The 14,244-nt window shown below is 41.4% G+C and overlaps 1 protein-coding gene across 1 annotated transcript; it reads right to left on the minus strand.

Annotated features, from left to right (window-relative positions):
• Positions 1-9,488: 9,488 nt before the first annotated feature.
• LOC138900620 (uncharacterized) lies at positions 9,489-10,841 on the minus strand. The gene has a single exon (XM_070187723.1). It carries the CDS (start codon positions 10,839-10,841, stop codon positions 9,489-9,491), a length of 1,353 nt encoding a protein of 450 aa, XP_070043824.1.
• Between the last annotated feature and the right edge of the window lie 3,403 nt (positions 10,842-14,244).

Below are 14,244 nucleotides of genomic sequence, written 5' to 3' on the forward strand. Positions count from 1 at the left end.
TTACAACATGTGCCTATATTCCACAATATTTCCACTAAACAGTGTCAATACTACAACTGCGCATAGCCCTCGGCTCAACAAACTAAGTACAACAGCAACAAAAATAATAATAACACAAGACTACGGCAAGTAAATCAACTCAAGAGCTTTGGATCATAAAGAAGCGGTAGAACGAGCTCACAAAGAATAAACACAATAGGGAATACTAGTCTCAATAAGAATATCTCAACAAGGGAGAAATAATATGTAACAAATAATTTCACAAAAGTATAATTCGACAACAAGGAAGACAACACGAGTCAATAATTCCAAATAAGGATGAGGCAACTACGATAAAGGATGACTAAACTTCATTTAGGGTCGAGCAATTACGAAGAGATACAATAAATTTAATTAAAGATAAGCAATGAAAAAGATAATCATAACCTCAAATAAGGATAGACAATTACATAAGAGATAATAATAATTTCAATTAAGGATAAGCAATTAGGGAAGGATAGCATGGCAATCGAAGAGGCAACAACTTCAGTTAAGGTACACAAGAGTCAAATAGGCAATAAGGGTAGAACATGAAGCAATTAATTCCAGTTAAGACACGTAGAGGTGAGACTAGTAAACGAGGAACTTAACATATCAAAACCACCGCATATCTAATGAACATAAGAACCTAAGAGCCCTAAAAGGTCAACTTTCCATAATTAAGCCCGAGCAAGTACTCGTCACCTCGCGTACACGGACTTCACATGACAAAATTAGCACCAAAGACTCAAATCCTAAGGGGGTAGTTCCCCCACACAAAGTTAGGCAAGATACTTACTTCAAAGAAGCAAGACCGATACTCTAAAATGGCCCTCTCAAGTGAAACAACATCCGGACGGCTCAAATCTATCCAAAATAACTTCAATCCATAAATAAAACTCATAGAAAATAATTTCGCATAATAAAGTTTCGATCTTTAATTAAAACTAAAAAGTCAACCCCACGGTCTGCACCTCGAAACCCGATAAAATTTACAAAACCCAAAAATTATTCCGATACGAGTTCAACCATACCAAAATTATTAATTTTCGACATCAATTCGTCCTTCAAATCATCATTTTACATTTTGAAAGGTTTCTACCAATTTTTCCCAAATTTCTAACTTAATTCACTAATTAAATGATGAAAATAGCAATGGATTCATGAAATATAACAAAATTCGGGTAGAGAACACTTACCCCAATGAGTTGCTTGAAAAACCCACAAAAATCTCCCAAAACCGAGGTTTAGAACTCAAAATATGTTAAAAAATATCAAACTCTCGACATATATGCGATTCTGCCCAGACTTTTTCGCATTTGCGAACAGGAACGTCGCACCTGCGACACCGCAGAAGATCACAAATAGCCGCTGAAGCGGACATCTTCGCATTTGCGATCAATGGGCCGCGAAAGCAGACATCGCATCAGCGACAAATACTCCGAAAAAGCGAAGTCCCCCCCATAGGCCTCAGCATCGCAGAAGCAACATAATCTTCGCAGAAGTGGCTCCGCATCTGTGATCATACCTCCGCAGATGCTGATCACGCCCAACTATGCCTTGTAAAAAGAACTAAGCGGTCGCTGCAAATATAACTCGGTTCAAGTCCGGAGTCGAATCCCACAGGGAACTAACCTATTTATTACAACTTTAAATAATGCTAATGATAAGCTCAGGCAACTTCCAGATGCAAGAGTTTTATGAATAATCAGTGGAATTTATTTAGCTAAGAAAAAATGACAATAAATTAGCAATAATCAAGACTAAAATTGAATTCAAGGGTAAAAGGATCTAGGGCTATTGCTTTCCCCAATTGCCGGATTAATTCTTAACTCTTTAGCTATAATCTCGCAGTAATTCTCTTTGAATATTATGAGTTCCGGGCTACCGTAATTACCTCTCGATCAATTACGATAATTTACTAGAAGCATTCTCTCGAACTACTCTAATTAACAATTTATGCAACTCAGAATTATCCCACCAAAGCTTCGTTATTTCTAACCCCACTTTTAAATTCAGGTAATTAATCTCTTAACTTACCCAAAAGTGGTGTTGTTCATCAACAATCTAACCAAGTGTTCTTTCTTAAGCAACACAAGGTAACTTGACACGATTAATCGAGGGCCCTTCCAATTAACCACAATACAATACGTAGTTGAACAATCATAGAACAAACATGGCTTAATTATAACAAAATAGAGTCAAGACTTCATCCAACAATTGGTTCCATCAATCCTAGATAATAGATTTAGCTACTCATACTAATGGAAAACAAATCACTAAAATAATTCATAATCAACAAATAGAAGTATGAAGAAGAAGATGAAAACTCTTAGGAAATTATCTGTCTTCTCTCCATCGTTCTTGCCTCTAAAATCTTCTAAAAACGGCTATCTCCCACTTCTGGGCGAGTTTTGGTTTCATATAGGTTTAGGTTAGTCGCCTAGAAAATTACATAATTAACCCTGCGTGTTTTGATTTTGTCCGCCCGTCTGCGGCCGCGGATTCAATCGCGGATCCGGTCGCGGATTTCCACTACCTCACTGCCTTGAGTTCGCGAACCAATTCGCCGCCCACTTCGCGGCCGCGCACCTGGATGGGTCATCTCACTTGCTTTTCTCGTTCCTTTTCGACCGGGCTAACCTTCGATTGGCCTTTCACACTCTATGTTGACTCCAAAATACTCGTTAGCTCCCTCCTAGCTCGGAGTAGCTCCTGCAAAGCATCAAATTCTTAATTAGAGAATTTTGTTATCTTTTAGCATTCAAATATCAATAAAGTGCTGCTAAATTAGAGTGTAAGTAGTGTCTAAATTGCATAAATATAGCCTACTATCAACACCCCACAATTAAACCATTGCTCATCCCCGAAAAATCAAACCACACTCTAAGAGGCCTAACTTCACTGGGCGACTTCCCTACTCGTCACACCAAGAATATTTCACATAAATTAAGGACATTAGTGCAACATCTACACCTCAAGAGTTGACTCCCTCTAGCCACACAATGTTCCTAACGGCTTACTTACTCTAATTCATAGGTCCAAACTTACCTCTCCTTCATGAATCAAGTGCCTGCTCACAACAACAGTCTCTCATTTCACAATCAGTAAAATTCACACACACTGAGGAACTTTAAAAGGAACATAATTCACTCACCCTCAGAAATGACATTCTTGTGCTACATAAAACGCACCATAGGCTTGCCCGTAATGTACGACTCTACTAATTGAGCTCACTCGGTCTAGGATCAAGTAGAACTTTATTTGGATGTAATATAGGCTACATGTTGGGTAGGATATATTTAGATATGATAGTGACTACACCTCCCTAAGCACTTTAATACATTTATTTTACAATCAAGTCCACACCTAAGTTAAACCAATATTTTCATCTTTAACACCACATATACCACCCCGCTCTTCTTCTTTGAGCACAATCACCTTAAAAGCCATCAAAGAATTATTACCAATCAACATGATACACTATAAACAATGTTCTTCTTTCTTTCTTTTTTTCACAAGTGGCTTTTCCAACAAAATATACCTTTCTCCTTATTTCCCTAGTTCCACTCAAAAGCTCCACCAACTATCCCATACTTTATCCTTTGTAAATTTATAGTATTTCAAGTGCTTACGAGAGGTAAAGGGTTCAAAAAGATGGTCAATTCAAATAAGGGATATGGCTTGTAATGTGGTTGCCAAAGAAATAGGATTACAGGCTCAACGGGGTTAACTATGATACATAGCAAATAGGTAGGTGGAGTATGTATATATATATATGGTTCAACAAAGAAATGCCTATATCATTTCCCAGACTAAACAAGACTACCATTTCGCTTTGCAGACACCCGGGGCAAGTTCTTGGCGTTAACTGTCGTGTACAGAATATAACAAGCCTCACACACATATGAAACATGACTCATTCCAGATTAGATCATCAAACACTCATATCAGGGTACATAAGCCAAATTAAGAACATACATTTTAAGGCCTTCTTACAAGAGTCAACAAATGAGCCTAAGAGTCACACTAAAGTAACAGCTATATTCAAGGCATTACGAAATTACGGGATCCTATTCTAATTCTGCCCATAGCCCATAAGTTCCTAACTAAAAATAAAAAGCTAACTATACCCGGTTCAAACAAAACCCTTGGAAAAGAACCGTGGTTTGAAGAAAAACCAACGGGGAATTGATACACTACTACAAAAGAAAATCTTTTTGGTTTTTTTTTTCCTTTTCGAATTTAGTCCCTCAAGAAACCCATCAAATGATATCCATCGTTGGGCCAAGTCAAATTTTATTTATACAAATAAACTACGAAACTATCTACATACAACAAAGTATCCCCCACCCCACACTTAAAAAGATGGCATGTCCCCATGTCATACAAAGTAAAGTAATGTGAGGTAAAGGAACTTCCCTGGTGGATCAGTCTTGATCGGAGAAAGTGCCAGGGTCGAGATGACATGCTCTCCCCAGCGCACACAGCCAGCCCATGATTTTCTTTTCTGACTTCGCATTTTGGTTGGCCAAAGCATCAACTCTGGTCCCCAATTCCGTGGAGGAAGTGCGCAGTCCTGCCATGTCTTGTTCTAGGGATGTTATTCGCATGCTCCGTCTGCCCTTGGATGGTCCTTCAGCCACTGCAGCTTGTTCATGTAGGGGTGAGGCAGGTTCAACCTCCTCCTGCCCTTTATCTCCCTCTTCCGACGCATTAGAATCGTCACTATGAGTTGCCCCTGGTGCCACCGGGTCTTTCCCGATGGTCACTTTGTCTGCCCGAAACTTTGCTTCTTTCTTTACCATGCAATCTGCATTTGGGTTCTCAGGCACCCTTGCTACCCGGCACAATCTAGTGATCAGAGAGGGGAAAAAGAACCCATATCTTCTGTGGTGAATGGATGAACATCTCAGACTGAATAACCTTGGCCACATCGAAGTCTTGGCCATTCACGAAGCACCATATCAAGGCAGCTCTCAGATCATTTACCTCCGTGGTGTTATGGGATGGCAGTAAGCGATTGTTGATGATGTACAACCAGCATTTTCCTTCAAAAGCGAGTGAGGAAGAGTGTAGCTTCGATCCCGACACAACCTACACTACCTCTTTGTCTGGTGCATAGATAGTTCTGAAAAAACCTGTTCCATGTGATGGGTTCTCTCTTGTAAGTATCATAAAAATCCTCCTCCCCCATTGAATTCAGGCAATCGATACACTCTCCTGATGGCGTCTATCGATGCATCCACCCTCGTGTGTCACACAGTGCATATTCTATCCTCATGTTTGGGGCAGTTGGCATAGAACTCCCGTACAAGCATCAAGTTACCATCCTCCGGCTCTTCGAAAAAGCAGTCAAATCTGCGCCTGATCAACTCCCGATACATATTAGGGCACTCATCCTGGAGGGACGCCCTGTCAATACCCCTTTCTGGTACAAGTTTTTTAGTGGCCTTCAAACTGAAATGGTCTTGGGCAGCTCTGGAGACAAACCTGATACGATCAAACATAGCTGCACTGGCCGGTGCCCGTCCCCGAGATGAGCCTCCATGACCAATTGATGAGGCCCCGGTAGCGCGTCTCTTCCTTGAGGGTTGCATGTTACCTACACAATAAATACTACTATCAATGGAGAGAGGAATATGTGTCCCAATGGCGGTTACTCAGACTTCACTCGCACAATTGGTCACAATTTATATTCAACACTCATTAAGGCAAATCAACAAACAGGTAGTGTGCATATGTTCCCCCAAGTCACCCAAAGACCCAATCAGACTACCATTCCTCACAAACCCAACAATGGCTTCCTCCAAATCAAGCAATTCAAATAGCCTCCATATACCACATATAAACCACAATCTAAATCCTAAACAAAAGTACCTATGCTTTTACTACCCTATACAGAAAAGGAAAAAAATGAAAAATACTAAGAAAGAGGAATAAAATCATGTACTTACTTGGAGATCTTGAGAAGAATGGAGGTGGGAGAGTGGTTGAGTGGGGAAGAGAAAGAAGGAGAAGAGTCTTGTGTTGAAAGGAAAATATGGGGGAAAGGAGGGGTTTGGGCACTTGAAGTTAGGGAGAAAAGAGGAGAAGTGGGGGGAAGTGGGGGTTGTGGGCGTTTAAGTTAGGGAAAAATAAGGGGGGATAAACAAAAGGAGAAACTTACCTGGACAGCCCCAAATCCGCGCCCCAATCCGCGGTCGCGGATTCTGGGCATAGGGGGGCCAAAAATCCGCGCCCCAATTTGCGGCCGCGGATCTCCGTCTCCAGCCAATTTTTGTCTTTGCCGCATTTTTACCTATTCTCGGGTTAATTTCGACCCTCGAATCCTTCCGATGCGCATAATTTGTGCCCTGCACACTAGTAGATCGGTCAAAGTTGTTTAAAATCAATTACAACAACCAAAGTAAGAAATTAATGGGTTGTCTCCCAAAAAGTGCCTAAGTTAACGTCGCGGCCCGACGATTTACAGCAAACCATGGGTTACCTCCCAGGAAGCGCCCGATTTAACGTCGCGGCACGACGCATGCTTTTATTATCACTCGTTCGCATACTGGGGCTCTTCCAAAGTTATCACCACTCTATCCCCTTTCTCTTCGACCATTCCAAAGTAATGTTTCAGCCTTTTCCCATTCACCGTGAACTTGTTTGTCCCATCTTCGGATTCAATCTCTACAGCTCCACTCGAGAGCACTTGCACCACTCTGAAGGGTCCTGACCATCGGGACTTCAACTTACCCGGAAACAATCTCATTCTTGAGTTGTATAACAACACTAGATCTCCGGTCTTGAAGTTTCGATCTAAGATGTGCTTATCATGGATCATTTTCATCTTTTCTTTGTATAATCTAGCATTCTCAAATGCATGGATCCTGAATTCCTCGAGCTCATGTAACTCAGTGACTCTATTGGTGCCTGCGGTCTCTATATCCAGATTCAACTGCCGCAGTGCCCAAAGTGTTTTATGTTCGAGCTCTACCGGAAGGTGGCATGCCTTTCCAAACACCAACTTGTACAGTGACATACCAATTGGAGTTTTGAATGTTGTGGGGTATGCCCATAATGCATCATCTAGCTTTTTTGCCCAATCAGTCCTTGTTGCATTCACTGTCTTTGTCAGGACACTTTTAATATCTCTATTGGACACTTCAACTTGCCCGCTTGTCTGTGGGTGGTACGGTGTGGCTACTTTGTGGCGAACTCCATACTTTTCCAACAGACGTGCGAACGCTCTATTGCAAAAATGGGTTCCACCATCACTGATTATAGCTCTCGGGGTGCCAAAACGTGTGAAGATGTTTTTCTTTAGAAAACTTGTTACCCCTTTTGCATCATTGGTTGGGAGAGCCACCACTTCGACCCACTTGGAGACATAGTCAACCGCTACCAATATATATTTGTTACCATACGAGCTGACGAACGACCCTATAAAGTCGATCCCCCATATGTCAAAAACCTCCACCTCTTGAATTGTGGTCATCGGCATCTCGTGACGGCAAGATATGTTGCCTGTCCTTTGGCATTCATCGCAACTTTTGACCCAAGCATGGGCCTCCTTGAACAGGGTAGGCCAATACAATCCTGATTCCAACACTTTTTCTGCTGTTCGGATTCCTCCAAAGTGTCCACCATATGGTGAAGCATGGCAAGCTTGCAAAACAAAAGGTTGATCTTTCTCGGGGATACACCTCCGGATCATGTTATCTATACATATTTTAAACAATAGAGGTTTGTCCCAATAATAGGCTCGACAATCACGGAAGAACTTTTTCTTTTGAATTGAGGAGAGTTCATAAGGTACAATACCGCTTGCTAAATAGTTAGTAATATCAGCATACCATGGAGTCTCCTCCATTGTCACATCAAGTAACTGTTCATCCGGGAATATCTCTGTTATGTCTTCAACCTCCATTCTCTTTTCAGCTCCTTCCAATCTTGAGAGGTGGTCTGCCACTTGATTGTCCGTCCCCTTTCTGTCACGAATTTCCAGATTGAATTATTGTAGCAACAGAACCCAGCGAATCAAGCATGGATTTGACTCCTTCTTTGCAATTAAGTACCTAATTGCTACATGGTCAGTATAAACAATAACTTTTGAGCCAATTAAGTACGACCTGAATTTGTCGAAGGCAAACACTACAACTAGCATTTCCTTTTCCGTTATAGTGTAATTGAGTTATGCACCGTTGAGCGTCCTGCTTGAATAGTAAATCAGGTGCATCATTTTGTCTTTGTGTTGCCCCAAGACTGCTTCTATAGCATAATCATTGGCGTCGCACATGAGCTCGAATGGTTGCTCCCAATTGGGTGCCACTATGATGGGTGCAGTCACCAATCTCTTCTTCAGCTCCTCAAAAACCAACCTGCAATCATTAGAAAACACAAAGGCCTGATCTTTTTCAAGCAGCTTACATAAGGGGTTAGCAATTTTAGAAAAATCTTTAATGAATCGCCTATAGAACCCGGCGTGCCCAAGGAAACTTCTCACTGCCTTTACCGAAGTGGGCGGTGACAGCTTCTCAATCAAATCAACCTTAGCATGGTCGACTTCAATGCCCTTGCTGGACACTCGATGCCCCAACACTATTCCTTCATGTACCATAAAATGGCACTTTTCCCAATTCAGCACCAAATTTGTCTCTACACATCTTTTGAGCACTCTTCTTAAGTTGTGAAGACAATCTTCAAATGAATCCCCCACCACAGAGAAATCATCCATAAACACCTCCATAATATCCTCCACCATGTCAGTGAAAATGGCTAACATGCACCGCTGGAATGTAGCCGGTGCATTGCAAAGTCCAAAGGGCATTCTCCGAAAGGCAAAGATGCCATATGGACAAGTGAAAGATGTTTTCTCTCTGTCTTCCAGGGCTATTGAGATCTGGTTATACCCCGAGTATCCATCCAAGAAACAGAAGTGGGACCGCCCAGCTAACCTGTCCAACATTTGGTCAATGAAAGGTAGTGGGAAATGGTCCTTTCGAGTGGATGTGTTCAATTTCTGATAGTCCATGCAAATCCTCCACCCCGTGACTATACGAGTAGAGATCAACTCGTTATTCTCATTTTGTACGACCGTCATTCCTCCCTTTTTCGGCACACATTAGATAGGACTAACCCAGTTGCTGTTAGAGATGGGGAAGATGATACCCGCATCTAGCTACTTGATCACTTCCTTCTTTACTACTTCCTTCATATTCGGGTTCAGCCGTCGTTGATTCTCCCTGGAAGGTTTTTGCCCCTATTCTAGAAGAATCTTATGCATGCAAAAGGTTGGGCTGATACCCTTTATGTGTGCCATGGTCCAACCAATGACTGTCTTACATTCTTGCAATACCTTCAATAGTTGCTCTACCTGCACAGCTAGTAAACCAGATGATATAATAATAGGCAAAGTAGAATTAGGCCCCAAAAAAATGTACCTGAGGTGGGCTGGAAGTGGTTTCAAGTCCAGATGTGGTGGCTCATCTATTGATGGTTTTGCAGGTGGTGTTGCTCTCTCTTCTAAGCGTAGGGGCTCGAACTGAGGTTCCCTTTTTCCAGAATCCTTGATCTTCGAGAGCCATGACCCACTCTGCCAACCCTTCACCGTCCATCTCTTCCAAATTCATCAAGCAGGCTTCTAGTGGATCCTTGACATTAAGGGTCTCATCCTCTTCTTGTAGTATCACATCCACGGCCTCCACTAGTGAGCAGTTTGCAAATTCACTGGGTCTTCTCATGGATTGTTGAACGTTGAATATTATTTCTTCATTGTTCAACCTCATTTTCAACTCTCCGATCTCACAATCAATTAATGCTCTCCCAGTGGCTAAGAATAGCCTTCCCATAATGATGGGTATCTCTTCATCCACCTGACAGTCAAGAATAACAAAGTCTGCAGGAAATACAAATTTCCCCACTTGCACAAGCACATCATCAAGAATTCCTGTCGGTCTTTTGACTGTGCGATCGGCCAGTTGCAGCAACATTGAGGTCGGTCTAGCTCTACTAATGCCCAGTTTTGTATAGATTGCCAAGGGCATCAAGTTTATGCTGGCTCCCAAGTCACACAATGCTTTAGCAAAAGCATAACTCCCAATAGTGCATGGGATAGTGAAGCTACCTAGATCAGACGCCTTTTGGGCCATAGGTCTTGTCACTACTGCGCTGCAGGTCTGTGTCAGAGTTATAGTGGACAGGTCCTGGAAGTCAAATTTCCGCGACATCAGGTCCTTCATCATTTTTGCATACCCTGGCATTTCCCTCAAAGCATCCATCAGTGGAATATTCAATTGAATCTGTCGAAGCATTTCCATGAATTTCCTGTATTGATCATCTTTCTTTTGTTTTACCAATCTTTGAGGGAATGGTGCAGGAGTCAACCTCTGCCCACTACTTGATGTCTTTTCTTTGTTTGAAGCTTCTGGCACAAGAGGTGCCACCTGTTGTGAGACTTGTTCACCGTCCTTCTCCTTACCCTTGTCAACCTGTGCTTGTTCAATTATAACCTCAGTGAGCTTTGCTGACTCATCTGCCTCTAATGTAACTGGCGTAGTTGGCGTAGTCTCTCTCGTAAATTGAGCAACTTCTTGCTCTCTATCTAAATCTCTTCCATTCCTGAGACTCACTGCCATTAGCTGATTTGGGTTCTGTTCCTTTGGGTTAATATTTGTATCTGCAGGCAATGTTCCTTGGGGGTGATTGTTCAAGGCCATATACAGTTGTCCCGATTGAGTTTCAATACCTTTGATTGCTGAATCATGTGCTGCTAACTTTTCTTGTATCTTACCATTTGTTCCAATGAGTTGTTGCAGCATACCCCTGATTTCTACCATGTTGTTGTCCTGTTGTTGATGAGGTGGTTGGTAGGCCAACTGTTGCTGGTGCTGCTGATTATATCCCTGCTGCCTTTGATAAGGCACAACTTGACCTTGTGGTCGTGCGCCCTCCAAAATTGGGGTTGTGTTATGGCAGGTTGGGTCTGTACTGTTGGTTTGGTGCTGGTCCCTATTGTTGCCCACCTTGCCTCTGACCTCCAAAATTATTGACATAATTCATGTCTTCTATGAAGCCTTGATTTTCATTCTCTCCACTCCACGAGCACACATACGACTGGTTTATGCAAGGAGTGCACAATCCTCCATTCGTTATATCAATAATGTGCACTTGCTTTGTATGCATCTCATCAATTTTCTTTATCAGTATGCTCATCTGAGTCATGAGAGTGGCATTGTTCTCTGCATGAGAATTGTTTGGGTCAAGAGCAACAGAATGCACTATTGGTGTAAGTGTCGTACCTCTAGCCATCCAGCCTGAATTTTGAGCCATCTTGTCAAGAAGAATCTTGCACTCTGTGAATGTCTTGCTCAAAAATGCACCCCCAGCTGAAGCATCTACATTGGCCTTCAAACTATCTGCTAAACCCATGTAGAATTTCTGTCCCAGCATCTGATCTGGAATGCCATGGTGTGGACACTTCACTAGCATACCCTTGAACCTCTTCCGGGTTTCTTGCAAGGTCTCAGTTGGTTTCTGCCTGAACCGCAATATCTCATCAATCTGCCTTGCAGTCTTGTTGGGAGGATAAAACTTGTTTAAGAATCGTCTGACTAATTCTTCCAAAGTGGCAATGGAGTTTATTGGGAGCGAATTCAGCCAAGTTTGAGCCTCTCCAGTCACAAAGAATGGAAACAGTAATAGCTTGATGGCTTCAGGAGTCACATTTGGTTGTCTTTGGGTCACACATATTGATAGGAAATTCTTCAGATGTTGTTGTGGGTCTTCAATATATGATCCGGAGAACAATCCCTTATTTTGCAATAGATGCAGCATATTGTTGGTGATCTGGAATGTCTCCGCTTATATCTGAGATACAACAATGGCGGTGGCTAAGTTATCAGCAGTTGATTGTGCCCAATCATAAAGAGCAGCTTCTGGCACAAGAGGTGCCACCACTCCATTGTTTGGGTCAATCCGATTATTCCGATTGTTTTCGTTGACATCGTCCACGTTGTCCATTTCAATTTTGAGTGTGTGTTTTTGTTGTAACTGTTTGTTCTTCTTGTTGACTCGATTTAATGCCCTGAATGCTTTCTCAGGGTCTGAGAGTCCTTCAAAAAGTTCACCAGTCCTCAAAAAGCTTCTAAGCATACACCTGAGTCACAGGAGAATTCAAACGTGAGAATTTCAATGGAAAAATTTGAACATCATAAGAAATTGATCTAAACTAAGAATCCTAGCAATTCTTCTAAGTTGTAATAAATAACATTATTAGTTCCCCGGCAACGACGCCAAAATTTGATCACGCCCAACTATGGCTTGTAAAAAGGACTAAGCGGTCGCTGCAAATATAACCCGGTTCAAGTCCGGAGTCAAATCCCACATGGAACTAACCTATTTACTACAACTTTAAATAATGCTAATGATAAGCTCAGACAACTTCCGGATGCAAGAGTTTTATGAATAATCAGTGGAATTTATTTAGCTAAGGAAAAATGACAATAAATTAGCAATAATCAAGACTAAAATTGAATTCAAGGGTAAAATGATCTAGGGCTATTGATTTCCCCAATTGCCGGATTAATTCTTAATTCTTTAGCTATAATCTCGATGTAATACTCTTTGAGGATTATGAGTTTCGGGCTACCGTAATTACCTCTCGATCAATTACGATAATTTACTAGAAGCATTCTCTCGAACTACTCTAGTTAATAATTTATGCAACTCAGAATTATCCCACCAAAGTTTCGTTATTTCTAACCCCACTTTTAAATTCAAGTAATTAATCTCTTAACTTACCCAAAAGTGATGTTGTTCTACAACAATCTAACCAAGTATTCTTTCTCAAGCAATACAAGATAACTAGACACGATTAATCGAGGGCCCTTCCAATTAACCACAATACAATACGTAGTTGAACAATCATAGAACAAACACGACTCAATTATAACAAAATAGAGTCAAGACTTCATCCAACAATTGGTTCCATCAACCCTAGATAATAGATTTAGCTACTCATACTAATGAAAAATAAATCACTAAAATAATTCATAATCAACAAATAGAAGTATGAAGAAGAAGATGAAAACTCTTAGGAAATTATTCGTCTTCTCTCCGTCGTTCTTGCCTCTAAAATCTTCTAAAAACAGCTCTCTCCCACTTCTGGGCGAGTTTAGGTTTCATATAGGTTTAGGTTAGTCGCCTAGGAAATTATATAATTAACCCTGCGTGTTTGGCTTTCGTCCGCCCGTCCGCGGCCGCGGATTCGACCATGGATCCGGCCGTGGATTTCCACTGCCTCACTGTTTTTAGTTCGCAGACCAATTCGTGGCCCACTACGCGGCCGCACACCTGGATGGGTCATCTCGCTTGCTTTTCTCGCTCCTTTTCGACCGGGTTAACCTTCGATTGGCCTTTCACACTCCATATTGACTCCAAAACACTCGTTAGCTCATTCCTAATCTTAGCATAATTAATCATGGCATAATTTATCTTCAAATCAAACTACCCCTGAGCTCTCTCTTTCTCGGGCAAAGGTATATTTAAGTTGGAGAAAAAAACATTTAAGTTGATGTGCAAGATATTGTTCGTGTGTTTAAATCTTTTTTAACTTGACGCAGTGCTTTCTACATTTATTTTTGTTATTTCATCACAGGATCGATTATCATGTGCTAAAAAACAGCGCAATTTTATTCGATTACTTTTAAATAGATTGCATTCCAGCTGGCTAATATCCTTATTTCTTACTATTATTGAATGTGTCAAATGTGCCACACGTGCCCAAAGTCAATGTACTTTCCTTTTTAGACGACTTTCCATTTTAGTCTGTTCCAAAATAAATGACACATTTCTAAATTTGGAAATAATTCAACTTTAAACTCTTACTTTTTTCCATATACAAATATAATGGCCCCACAAAGATTTTACCCCTTAAGCTTTTAAGACCACAAGTTTCAAAAGTCTTTTTTTTTTCTTAAACTTCATGCCAAGTCAAACTACCTCATCTAAATTGAAACGGGGGAGTATATCATTTCTAGTTAGTTGACTTAACCTATGGCTGTCCAACGGGACGGGACAGAATTAACGTAACGGGACGGGACCACATTTAGTCGGGACGGTGGCGGGACGAAACGGTAGGCCCATCCCGTCCCGCTAACAAACATGAGGGGACGGGACGGGTTCGCGGGCCTTACATGCCGTTTTTAAAAAATATATATATTTAAGCATTAAGTTTGGCAA

The sequence above is a fragment of the Nicotiana tomentosiformis genome, chromosome 10 (assembly GCF_000390325.3).
Source record: "Nicotiana tomentosiformis chromosome 10, ASM39032v3, whole genome shotgun sequence".
Classification (NCBI taxonomy): domain Eukaryota; kingdom Viridiplantae; phylum Streptophyta; class Magnoliopsida; order Solanales; family Solanaceae; genus Nicotiana; species Nicotiana tomentosiformis.